This window comes from Lathyrus oleraceus, chromosome 2 (assembly GCF_024323335.1).
Source record: "Lathyrus oleraceus cultivar Zhongwan6 chromosome 2, CAAS_Psat_ZW6_1.0, whole genome shotgun sequence".
NCBI classification, from domain to species: domain Eukaryota; kingdom Viridiplantae; phylum Streptophyta; class Magnoliopsida; order Fabales; family Fabaceae; genus Lathyrus; species Lathyrus oleraceus.
This window is the reverse complement of record NC_066580.1, coordinates 129,878,488-129,892,002: the sequence shown is the minus strand read 5'-3', so window position 1 is coordinate 129,892,002 and position 13,515 is coordinate 129,878,488. Positions and strand designations below refer to the sequence as shown.

The following is a 13,515-nucleotide window of genomic DNA, read 5'->3' as shown; positions in this document are numbered from 1 at the left end:
ACAGGTGCAGTTGACATTAGATGTAATATTTTGTTTTATTTTGGGTGGGATTTGCAACACCCCGACTTAATTAGTCTTTTATTTAGTTGTTCACTTATTTAATAATTTATTTATTTATAAGATTTAAATGATTAAATTATTTAAATAATTAATTCATGTGAATTATGACATGTTTGGTCGGTGTCGGCATTTGTGGTAATTTGTGCTAATTTAATTAGTTTGATGGGAATTAAATTAATTAAGTTATTAGAATTTGAGAGAATATGAGGAGTTGGGTAAAAAGTGGGAATAATAGAAATAAATGGTTAAGAATGAAGAGTTTTTGGTTAGTTAGGCCAAGAATTAATTAAAAAAGAAATTATTAGAATATTATATATTAAGAAAGATAGAGAATTAGGTTTTGAGAGCCTTTTGTCAATACATGAAAAGGAATGGAATAGATAAACAATAGTGGACAGCTAGGGCTTGGAAGAAGAAACCATTAGAACTTGTTTTTGTTGATTTTGCTAGAATTACAAGGTAAGGAAGGATTATTCATCTAAGATTGCCTAATTCATGAAACGGTAGAGATTTCCCTTAACCTCCTATAGGATTTTTCTTCCTTTCCTTTGATTGTGTTGTTGATGAATTATATGGATGCAATTCTGTTTTATGCCATGATTCGATTGGAAATTCATTCTTTATAATTGTGGTGATTGTTATATATGATAATTGTTCATAAGCATGAGGTTTGATATGAAATTGAGGGTTTTAAAGCATGAATGAAATTCTGAATTTTTTCATGAATTAATGGAATAACGTGTTAAATTAATAGGAAATAACATTCTAATGTGTGTTAATCATATATGTGATGATTCTGGATAGTTCGGAAGTGATTTGGATGAGTTTCGAGGGGTCTGCAATGACAAACGTGTTTTTGGTTCTGTTAATAGGGTAACGAGCGTCACCTCTATGACACATTGGTCGTCATATGTTGCAAGGCACTAACGTGCATCAGGTGTCTGACGGAGAGACTGTCACGGTATCCGGGAAAGCGTAGGTCTTGCCTATTGTCACAGGTGTGACGTGTTGCGGGATCGGGGTTATGACAGGTGGTGACAGGCTACCCATCATCGTGTCAGTGAATGTGTTCTGACCTGATGGTTGAATTTTTGTGATGGTTTTGTCATGCGGTCGATGTTTGACTGTTGTTTGGTGTATTGTGACAAATGAGAGTTGATTAATTAAATTGTATAATTAATTGCGTGTTGTTGAGTGATATCATACATAAATGAGTTTTATTTGTAATTGTGAATGTATGTGTGATGAAAATGCAAGTATGTTGTGTAAATTGTGGTGCATACTTGTTAATAAGTTATCAAGATGCGTTGTTTATAGTGATAACTACTAGTGATGTAGATAATTCATCATTGTATACAGTCAAAGTAGGGTTATATTCATCGTGAAGTTGTTGTTATATGCTTATTTACAGTCATAGTGGGGATGTCTTGCACTTGTTAAATGTCATTCATTATATGTTATTGTGTTGTGAAAGAGGCATGCTCGTTGGTTCAGAGTGGGGGCTTGGAGCTCATAGTGGGGGCTCGGGGTTCGCAGTTGATTGGAACTCAGTTCGTATGAAGAACGAAATGTTGAATCGGTACCGCATGCATATAGAGTTGAGTTATGAGTCTGGTTTATAGTGGGGACCATGAGATACTTGTGTATTGATGAATAATCTTGTATAACTGTGAGAGGTTGAGTGTGATCTGGGTGAGATGTGAATACTTGACATTTGAGGTGTATATCTAATACGTGTATGACTCTGTAGTGCGTCGATCTATCCTGATTATTTTGTACACCATTTATTATTGGAATGTATTCTCATCCCCCTTTTGTGTTGTTGCATATGTGCTCTTTCACAGTACAAATAGTTATATACATGCGTAGGAACTTGAGGTTGAGGACGGTGGTGTGCCTCTTTAGTTGCTTATCCTTCGAGTATATAGTTGGAATCACTATGATATGTAACACGAGGGGACGAGTTATTTGTTATATATTTTGTGTTGCATATCTTCATTTGCTTTTAACATTGAACTATTTTTCAAAGTTTTGGTTGTTGAGGCTTTTATGCCAACTATTTTCTAATTTTCTATTGTCTATCAAATGAGTTGTTTCTAATTTTGTGGTTTAATAATAAGTTAGTTTTGTATGTTGAGTAGCATTCTACTTGAAGGTTTTATATTTTATTTAACTATTTGTTGAGTTGGGAAGTATGGTGTTACAAGATTAACTTCATATAACTCCACAACTGCACCAACTTTACATTGTTTTTTTATAAGCATGCCTCTAGGACAGTTTAACCAATTTGCATATAGTATATGTTAATTTCTAGATAACTAATATATGATGTTACAGCTAGACCCCCACTAGAGGATCCTCCCCTAAATAAACTCAAGTAAAACTCGAGATACTCGCCCCAACAAGGAATGCACTTAGTCTATACAAACATGGTTGCAAAGGAATCCACTAAGGATGAAGAGGCGGATATCAAACAAATGGTGTGCATGTATGATGAATCAAATAAAGAAACACTTAAAGGACTCGGTTGTGATCAAGGGCTCAAGAGTTGGGCAAGCTCACCTATCTAAGCAACACATGAAGTCTCGCCTGAGGGGTTCAACTGTCTAAGTCTCGCCCACAAGTAGATTAGATTATGCATGGGTTTAAATCATTTCACCCCTCTTAAGGCCTCGCACTTAAGGAACAATGTATTATAAGAATTTATTAGGCTTAAGATAAGGTAATTTAAAGGGAAGCGAGGAAAGTCAAACATACTAGTTCCAGGAGAGCACAAGGGTAGCGCTAAAGGCTGTTCGACCCGTAGTTGCGCCATTGGTTGTCCACTAGTCACAATAACTTGTCTGTATTGAGCTTGTGTCAGATTATCTCTCACTCCTTATAAAAATGTGGGGAGTGACATGCCCTTATACACTAAGGAATAGAATAATCAGTCAATATGGAAAACCACGTTCAATTATAGGAGAAAGACGACTCTCTCATACCCACCCTTTTGAGGGGATAAGGGGAATAACCACTCCATGAGTTTAAAGATCCAAGCTGAAGAGGTCCTTGTAAATATTCTAGTTCTAGCCTTAAGGTTGTGGATAATGAAAAGATTTTTACCTAAAACAACATATATAAAGCTTCTCATCATTCTATGTGAGTTAACTTCAAACACCGTTAACGATCCTAAACATGATAGACAACCCCAAAATACAGGAATACCATCATTGTAATTTTAGACAAGTAAAAATATATATTAAAGTTGTGACATCATCTAATAAAATGGGGCATGAAGAGTACATATATGCTTTAAAAATAAATGTCTTAGTTTTCCCTTAGAATGTTTAAATTTTAGAGTTGTGTTATTTATTTTGAGATAATTTGAAGAAGAAAGACAAGAATATATACATGTCATTATTTTAGAGAATTATTTTTAATTTATTATAAATTTAATCTTTTTAATAGAGGTGAGAATTAATGGTTGAGTTTTATTTTTGTCTTTTTTATTTAACTTTTTCTTACAATTATTTTCCTTAAATTCTATTGTTAATTGTTGATCATTGCATCCAAAAGCCAATATGACACACATTAATAGATTTACATGATATTACTATTGAATCTCAACATAAGAACTCAACATATTTCAACATAAGAATTCAAACATATTTTTATTAACCAACTTCCACATTTGATACATAAAAGGCCCATATCATTTTAACCAAGTCACTCCAATATTTATATCACATAAATTTTATTTTTGAAACCGATTTATTGTCTCCATACTTAAATATAAGCAAAATTAAGTTTATGTATTAATGTATCTACCATTTTGCTTATATTTAAAATCGAAGACACTATTTCTTCACATAAAACACAGATTTATCTAACCCTTCTGCAATTGATTCGGATCTCACCTTGTGTCCCTGTAAGAGGCTTGATGTTCCCCATCTTGATCAATGAACTCTTAAAATCTCTAGCAAAAGCCAAAGGACTCTTGCTATAAAGTTGCACCAATTTGTCACTTTCTCTACCTTTTCCCTCAAACAATTGTTGATCAGAATGAAGAAGACCCTTTTTGTATATCAAATCTCTATAATATGTTGTGTCAACTTTTGTAGGAGTGGAGTCTAGTGGTGTTAAATTGTTGTCACCACCTTTTCTAGGACATGTTTTTCTTAAAGATGCTGCAAAACCAGGCTCAATGTTTGTTTCATTGTAGATTCTGTTTCTAAATGTTCTGCACTTTGCAAATCCAATAGTGTGGCCACCAGAAAGTGCTACGAGGTCTTTTACATTTAATCCATGAGATTTGAAGTTGGAAATAAGCTGTGAGAAGCTGAATGTTGGAGGTGGAAGATTTGTGTTTGCAGCTGATTTGCTTGCTGTTCTTGCATCTCTTCTTCCCAATAACACATTGTAGAAAAGTTGTGGACCTCCCAACTGTTAAGAGAGGCACAATTGCACATTATGTAACTTTTCAAATTTTGTATTTTGAAATTATCTATTTCTTAACTACTAGAAAAAGTTGAATTCAATTACTTAAGATTAAAGACATATCTTTAATGTCTAATACCAGCGAGTTTCATACATCGAATCGATATTGATGCGTGTAATTATATTCAGAGTTAAATATATTTTTGATTCTCTTAAATATCTTAAATTTTGTTTTTAATCTTTCAAAAAAAAATTCTTATAAGAACAGTCCTCTTAAAATTTTGCACCCATATTTTTTGTCTTTAATATTAAAATTGTTGCTAAACCTGTTATTAATTTAGTCGCTAAATAGTAAATCGTCGTTAAAAGTGTCATTAATTCAGTCGTTAAGTAATAAATCATCGTTAAAAGTGTCGCTAATTCAGTCTCTAAATTGTAAAAATCATCGCTAAATTGCATGAGAGACTAAAAGTGTAAATGAAAAATTTTAAGAGAATCATTCTCTAAAGAATATATTTTAAAGGATTAAAAATAAAATTTAAGATATCTAAGAGAAATACAAATATACTTAACCATTATATTTAATTTTTACTTAATTTTTTTTAAATTGTTATTTTTGTGGGAATATCTATGTGTCTGTTTTCAGACCACGTTTAAATAGGATTTTTTAAAAATATTTATCACCGTTTAAATTAAGATTTTTAAAAAGTCCCACTAAATCGAATGGAACTTGAATTTAAAATAATTGAAAGTGAAACAAATAATGAATAAATCGAACTGAAACTGAAAATGATAAATACTAAAAATATCTTTAAAAAATTTTAGCGATTCGATTCTTTAACAAAAAGTTCAGTTTGAGAAAAATTGTCTTTTAACTATTTGACACACAGTTCGAAATTTCAAATTAGTATAATATACAAATAATTTTGATTCGTTTCAGTTTTATGTAAATTGAAATAGTTCTATTTGGTTGTTTGAGTAATATTTTATTATGATTCGATTTGATTTTCTAATTAAACTAAATTGTATTATAAATAGTCAAAAGTTAAACCTTGCCAAAATAAGATCTATATTTGTTTTGTTACATTTAAAGTATGATTAACTAACAAATATCTATTTTCAAATGATAACTCTCTAGATATAATTGTGAAAATGATGAAAATGAAAGAAAGATTAATTAGTGTAACACTTACTATGGCTACAGAATCACGAGCAGCAATGGCTAAAATATCAGCACAAGAAACCACAGGGCGTTTACAAGCTTTATCAACAGCTGTTTTGATTTCATCAACCACAGAAAATCCTCTTATTGAATTAATATTGGGAAGGGCTGTCTTCTCCCCTGTGAAGTTCCTAGTGTCATCTAGCAGAACTGATCCATCACAACCCTGAAGTTTCAATCATTCATATTAATTTAATAAATTAATAATGCTCTAAAAAAGTTTGATAAATTCATATATGTTATCTTTATATTTAAATATTAATGTGTCTTCTAAATAATATTTATTATTTAAGAAAGTCTCTTACTGTAGTTTAGTCAAACATAACTTCAGAAAATTTTTAATATACTTGAAGATAAATAAATAAATTTATTAAAGAAATAATTGAAGCTAACTACCAATAATTAGGTAAAGTGGCATTTTCTTAAGAATTTTAATTATTTTTTTTGTATTTTTTAACATTATTTCTATCCTTAATGGATGAGATCTGAATTCTTTTGGCCTATAAATCGTCTTTTAAAAATAGAAACACTATTTCTGTCTGTTTGTGCCTGCATATAAAATAATTATGATTCCATTATTGCCAGCAAATTGATAAAATATCTGCATGATAAGTTAGAAATGGCTATATTAAAAAAGGATTGGTAGGTCCAATTCATGCAAATTTTCCAAATGGCTCACTATATTTCATTTTATCAGTAGTTAATATGGTGCAGTAAGAGATTGTAATATAAGTTAACAATTCAATTAATTATAGAGTGGTACACCAAGTCTAAGAGCTCTTGGATTTGTTTTTATTTGCACCTATGTACATGAATCCCTCACTTTTTTTTGTTCAAAACTTGTTAATTTATAAATATTAGTAATTTTTTTTACATTAATACGTAAATATAAATAAATTATATTGCAAAATATTAAACCCTAAACCAATAATTTACTGTTATTTATCTCAAATAGCACGTATTTGTTGAGTTTATTTGACGACGGCTATGATAAATCCAATTTAATTTTAATCATTACTAGAAAGGTATTTAGATTCAAAAATCAAATCGAAAACAAAAATATTAACATACTAAAATTATGATCACCCGATCTCGTATTCTACGACCAACATGTAATACTTAAAAAAATTTTTTTAGTATAAATCAAATATCATTTAAATGTGATTATAAAAACTTACATTAACAAAGCAATCATGGAAATGCAGGCGTAGGAGTGATGCTCCAATGCGTTTTTCCCTAAGAATTGCTTGCTTAACAACTGAGTTTATGACTTGTAATGCTTGAGGGCAAACTTTATCATAAAAATGAGGAGTGAGCAATGCATTGGAAGGGATCAATAATGAGACCAAAGTCACCATAACAAATATTTGACTAGAAGTCATTATGTGTCTTTTGGCTAAGATATGGTTCTCATAACTTAGTGTAATAGATGATTTATATAGGGATAATACAAGGCTCATTGGTTTAATTTATGAAATTATTAACATTATAATATTTTGGATCATTACATGCCAACTTTTGTGCACTGTACCATTGACTTATAAGATTCGCTTCAATAAGAGGTTATTTTACCTTTAAAAAAAGAGGTTAATTTAAGTTAGTTTTGTCTAAAATGGAAAATGAAAAGCCACATGTTGAAACCCGTGCTACTTTATTTTTGAATATGTTAAAATTAGTATTTTTTTAAAGGTGAAATTATATATTTATTTATTTATATACACACCACAAAAATCCATTTTTTATATTGGTTAAATATTTGTATGTGAGATAACGAAGAGTGTCATTAAATGTGTTGAGCTTGATTGAAAATATACATGTTGAAATACCTTATGATGAAATATGATTATGGATAAAGACAGTGAAAACTTATGTATTATTTTCAATCAAGGTGGAGATTGTTGAGGTTGGTTAAAAATATACATGTTGAAGAAGTCTCACATCGCTTAGTTGTGTGAATCAAGAGTGAGTCCAAGGTTATATAGAGGATACAAGTTTTTTGAAGTCCCACGTCATTTGCTTTTCTGTAGGAAGAAGGAGTCCAAGTCTATATAGAGGATTCCAGTTTTTCATTCAAAGATACACCAGTGAAAAGCATTTTAAGCTTGTATTTGACTTTCTTTATTCTCTTATACTCTTGTATTATAGTGTTCTGAGATGTAGTTACATATTTATATTGGAGGGTGTGGGTGTACTGGGGTTTAGGTTATTTGAAGGTATATTATGTGTTGTAACAATTTTCACACAGTCTTATTCTTTGACGATCGTGGTCTTTTCTTCGATTTTGAAGTTTCCACGTTATGTTCTTATGTTGTGACTCTCTCTCTCTCTCTCTCTCTCTCTCTCTCTCTCTCTCTCTCTCTCTCTCTCTCTCTTTTTTACATCGGTTAAAATGGGGTTAACCTCGGTTCCTCGGTTTCATATGCGAGGTAACAAAGAGTGTCATAAAATGTGTCATTTTATCCTTCAGTCATAAAGCACCGAAGGGAAATAATTAATGGCCATGGGTTCGAATCCCCTACCACTGCATTTTTATTATTTTCAGAACATGATGATGCTCCCCATATTTTCTCTCATTTTTTTTGGTAAAAACGAGGTAATATAGCAGTATTATTATCTCGGTTCCTAATAATAATTGAGGGAAAAACATTGTTTTTTAAATTTTTTTCTATATTTTTGTTTTAACTTGTATTACAAAACTTTTTTTTTGCTCATTTCTCAAACAAAAAAATATTGCAGGTTTTTCCTATTTCTCAAACAGAAACATTGCATCAAAATGACACACACCTGGTAATTTTACAACAAAACTAAAACAAATGATTAACCGACAAAAGCAATAACCAAAATGCAAATTCTTGTAGGCCGTTCAAAAGTTTTCTTATGTGATTTGTAATTGATCTTTAAGCACCTATAATTTGAACAACATTTGAAATCAATCAGGATAATCATCAACAACAACAACGTTAAATCTTTAAACCATTAATCTCAACGACGACAACAACAACAACAACATTCAAAATTCAATCTTCAACAATAGCAACAACATTCAAACTTCAACATCAATAACATACATCATATAACACTTACTTTATGAGTTTTTAATTTTCTAACTTTTACTTCTAAAATCATGCAACATATGGTATCCTTCGACATCTCTACATGTTGGGGAAAAAATAAATATAGTAAAAAGAATAAAAAAAATAAAATGAATAAATATATATTATTAAGTGATATATAACATTTACTTACTAGTTTTTCCATATTCCCTCTTGAGGATCATGATGAATATAACATGCATATCATATGAATCATTTTCTTCATATGAGAGACGTACATGTGCTGCGAAAAAAGGGGTCATAAAATTTAAATCTTGATTTTCATCACTATCAATAATATGTTTTCCTTGTATAACAATTGACCATCTAGTGTTAGAAGGATCAGTAAATAAAAAATTTTCTTAGGATGCCATGTTGAATGGTTCTTTATATAAGTTTATTATCGAAGATCAACCCGTGTGAATCCTAATTCAACGGTTTCTACACCAATGTTACCGTAAATCCACTTGAACTTAAATAAAGACACTTTAAAAGTAACATTATCAATCTTCAAAATCTCATCGATAACCCTAAAGTACGCTCTAGAGGCCAATATATGATTGTTATCTTTGGAAGTAGAGAAGTACATGCATTCAACTTCAACCATAACCCCACTATTTTGCATGTACTACGATCATCCTTTGATTTTATATATAATAAAAATTTAGTAATGTCGTATGCACTCTAAGTTATTACATTAAACTTAGGAATATATGACATCTGTTTAATTGCCTCTGATACACTATTCTATTTAGAAACCTTTTAATTAAACCAAGTCATGAAAGTTTTGTTATTCTCTGTCAACATCAATTTTTCACTCATCTCGAAGAATTTTTCCTTGATAAGACTTTTGTGAGAGGACAAGTAAGGTTGAACTTCATTAACGTTATTAAATGTAGACAAATGTACTTGAAGAACTACATCTCAGTCCAATTTCTTAACATTCAAACCTTAAGAACATCTACCTCCATATCTTTCATAATGACGAGACTCGGAAATTCCTATAGAGTTTGCTTCTGACAAATAGTTTATATAAAACTCAATAGCTTTTTCTGCGATGTACTGTTCAACTATCAAGCTTCCAGACTGTGACAATTCGTTGTAGATTCTTTAAATATTTTCATGTATCGTGCTACTGGATACTTCCACCTTAAATAAACTGGACCACAAAATCTAATCTCCCTTACTAGATGAACAAATAAGTGAACCATAATATAAAAAAATAATGGAGTGAAATACATCTCTAATTGACACAAGATAATTGTAGCCTCATTTTTTAAGTCATCTAAATTTACAGGGTCAATGACTTTACTACATATATGTAGCGATAAAATTTTCATATTAAGCTATTGATTAACTTAACTCGCAAAGCAAGAGTCGCCACCGCGCTTTTATTGTTTCCAAAGGAAAAGGGAAAAAGTACGAACAAAACCCAAAGAAGTTTTTTTAAAAATAAAACTAATAAAAAGAGAACAATGATCTGGGGGTTAAATATGCAAAGGGAAGGTATTAGCACCCTAAACATCCATGGTACTCCATGAGAACCTCTTTGAAAATATGTACATTTTGGTTTGAAAAGGGGTGTTGTTTGTTCAAAGATAGGAGAAATAGGAATAAAAGTATATTTTTTCTAATTTTTATGTTTGCCAAGACTTTTGAAGTCTCATGCCTACGTATCAACAAAGTGCAATGGAGGATCAAAACCTCGTAGTTCTTGGTAAAAATAACAAAGGGAGTTTGTTTTGATCCATTTTTATGGAAAAAGACATTTTGTCATTTTAAGGAGAATACTCGACTAGTCACCCACAAGTATGAGAACTTTGCGTCATCATGAGAAGGGCTCCAACTTGGATAAGGACAACAAGTATGCCACAAGCTCTCATAAATGGAAAAGAATTATCATCATTTGCTATGAGGATAGGAGAATTATATCTCAACTATGGAAATGACTCATGTCTAATAACTTGAGAAAAGTTTTAAAAGGAAAAGTTCACAAAATGCACAAAATGGTTTGAATGAGTTATGCATTTTTTAGTCTTTTGAAATTGATTTGAATATGCTTAAGATGAATTAGCACTTATTAAAAAAAGGTTTTGAAAACCACTTGACAAAAGTCAAGGTTTATTAAGAAAAATGAGTTAAGTTAGAAAGAAATAAGGTTTTGAAAAGAGAGAAGATTTTGAAAATTAAAAAAGGGAGGAGAAGAATAGACTATCCTAAAACATAAAGTAAAAGCTAGGGAGGAAAGATCTAACCCAGAGATAAAAAGCTTTATGACATAAGTCAATTTACCTCATTTGGATTAAGCCTCAAACAAGAAAAATAAGCAAATAATAATCCATGTATCAGATAAAACCAATGTAACCAAGCCAAGTCTTCGTAGAGAAGTCCAAAGTCATAGGTGTCAGATGAATTCCAAGGTCTCAAGTCACAAGTCTCAAATCAAAGGTCAAGATCCTAATTCTAAGCGCATAAATCCATAATGATGCCAAGGATAGTAACCACAAGTCCATGAGTTAGGTTAAACAAGTTTCACTTTATAGGTTTTTTCTTATTAGTGTCTTCTTTACAATGATATCAAAAGAAAGACCCAAATGAACAAAGAACAAAATAACATAATCACAAACAATGTGATATGGAATTCTAAACATAAAGTATAAAGTGAATGACATAAAATAAAAGCATAAAGTAAATGACATTGAAATAAAATTTAATACAAGTGAAGGGTTAGTAAAGGATGTTAGTGAAGATGAAAAGATGTTTTTGGTCATTTTTTGAAGAACACTCAACTATCCACTCACAAGCATGAAAATATGAACCTATACATCATTTATGAGAAGGACCCCAACTTGGATAAAATCAACAAGTATGTCACTAGCTCTCACAAATGGAAAAGGAGAAACATTTTCACATAATACCATGAGAAATAGGAGACTTAGAATCTCACTTATAAAAATGTCTTTGCTTTTGGGACAAATTTAGCTCGATGTTAAGCAATCATAATTGGACTTATGTAGAAGTCACAACTATCTGAGGTTGGTCAATATTAATGTTTGTGTTAATACATGCTAGAGAAATGATATGTAAATCATTCTCCTAAAGCCATGTTACACAAAAAAAGAAAGGGAATGATCAAGCACAAAGGCTAGGAGGACCGTCCATTAGTTTAATCCACACTTCATGACACTTATAACAACCTTATGCATCAATCTAAAGTACCTTGAATGATCTATGATCATTTAGAAGGTAAATTTGAAATGATGAAAGTTCATCAAGTACCAATCCACACATCATGAACAAAATGGATGCAAGTTATCCAATTGATCAAAGGGAAAGGAAGGAGATAAAGAAGAAGGAATCAAGACAAGTCACAACCAAATTGGATCAAAAGTTTGATCAAGTCATCATCAAAATCAATCATCAATTTTGGTGGACTAGGGTTTTCACCTAATCAACACCTAAGATCCATTGAGTTTGATGAGACTAGAGGTCTAAACCATCATGATCCAAGGCCAACAGGAGTTCACAAGGTCACATAAATATAAAATGCAATTAAATGAAATAAAAACGCACCAAAAGTATTTTTAAATGAATTTTAAAATAAAAATAAAATGAAAAATCCATAAAGTCCTTCAAAACACCAAATAAATGACCAAGGAAATTATAAAAGGTTGAAAATAAAGTAAGAAACATATAATAAATTTTTTTAGAATTTAAAAATGCAGAAAAGTAATTTTTAACTAATTAAAATAAAGTAGAAAAGAGAAAATTCATGAAAAATAGAAAATCAGATGAAGAAAAATAAAAGAGAATTTTATAAAAATTATTTTGGGATTTTTTGGATAAAAAATGAAATTACTATGAATTTTTAAATAAAAAGAAATTAAAAATAACTACAGAAAAAGAATTAAAATTAGAAATAATACAGAGCGTTGGATCACGTCTCATTAATTGACGTGGCAGATCCAACACTCCAAAGGTTAGGATGCATGGTGGAATGCGCTATAAGCCAAACACATGATCCAGTTTAAATCCAATTAATCAAAACATTTCAATTTGCCAACGTGTCTGATTCAAACTCAGACGACCTGAGAAAGCTTCGGTCGTCTTCTCCGGTGAGCTCTCATCGGAGTTTCATCATTTGGTAAATTCAAGACACATGACCACCACCATTGTTGTCCTTTTCGCATCCCGAATTCAATCTTATGCTCCAAATTCATTTATATAAACTGAGCAAAGGGAATTTTAGAGAAGTTTAAGAAACAAGCAAGCCACGAAAAATAAATTAAAATGATGAACACGATCAATCAACATCAGATAAGTTAGGGGAAAGCATCAGAGAGTGAAGGACTACATCGTGGTAACGTGTTTGAGTTCAAATGATGCTCAGAACTACCTTGTTCATATGGTGATCAGAAGTTGATGAAGTTCGATCTGGTTAGAGCACTTCAGGAGGTCTTAGAGCTTAGGAATTATTGCAAAAGTTTCAGAGGATATGGAAGATGCTAATGGAATCAAGAAATTGGATTGAAACAAGTTGAAACTCAAAACACGATAGTTGAATTTTCTGTAAAAATTTCAAGATGCAATAGGGGCTTATTGGCTCTCAAAAGCTTGCAAATGAAGACAATAGCTTCCTCTATTTATAGGGAATGTGTTTGGATCCAAATATGTTTGTAATGATGCAGAATTTGTGCAAAATGAATTTGATCTGAGTGTGTT

At 31.0% G+C, this 13,515-nt stretch overlaps 1 protein-coding gene across 1 annotated transcript; it reads right to left on the bottom strand.

Annotated features, from left to right (window-relative positions):
• Positions 1-3,624: 3,624 nt before the first annotated feature.
• LOC127118460 (peroxidase P7) lies at positions 3,625-7,179 on the bottom strand. The gene is made up of 3 exons (XM_051048667.1): positions 6,880-7,179; positions 5,673-5,867; positions 3,625-4,485 (listed from the first exon to the last, which is right to left on the bottom strand). Exons 1-3 carry the CDS (start codon positions 7,159-7,161, stop codon positions 3,925-3,927), a joined length of 1,038 nt encoding a protein of 345 aa, XP_050904624.1. The 5' UTR covers positions 7,162-7,179; the 3' UTR covers positions 3,625-3,924.
• Positions 7,180-13,515: the final 6,336 nt, after the last annotated feature.

What these genes read in the sequence shown, in the direction of transcription:
- LOC127118460 (XM_051048667.1), bottom strand. Translation starts at nt 7,161, where the DNA reads ATGAGCCTTGTATTATCCCTATATAAATCATCTATTACACTAAGTTAT. An exon ending in TCCATGATTGCTTTGTTAAT is followed by an intron (nt 5,868 to 6,879) that starts GTAAGTTTTTAT and finishes TTGAAACTTCAG; the next exon opens with GGTTGTGATGGATCAGTTCT. An exon ending in CTCGTGATTCTGTAGCCATA is followed by an intron (nt 4,486 to 5,672) that starts GTAAGTGTTACA and finishes CTCTCTTAACAG; the next exon opens with TTGGGAGGTCCACAACTTTT.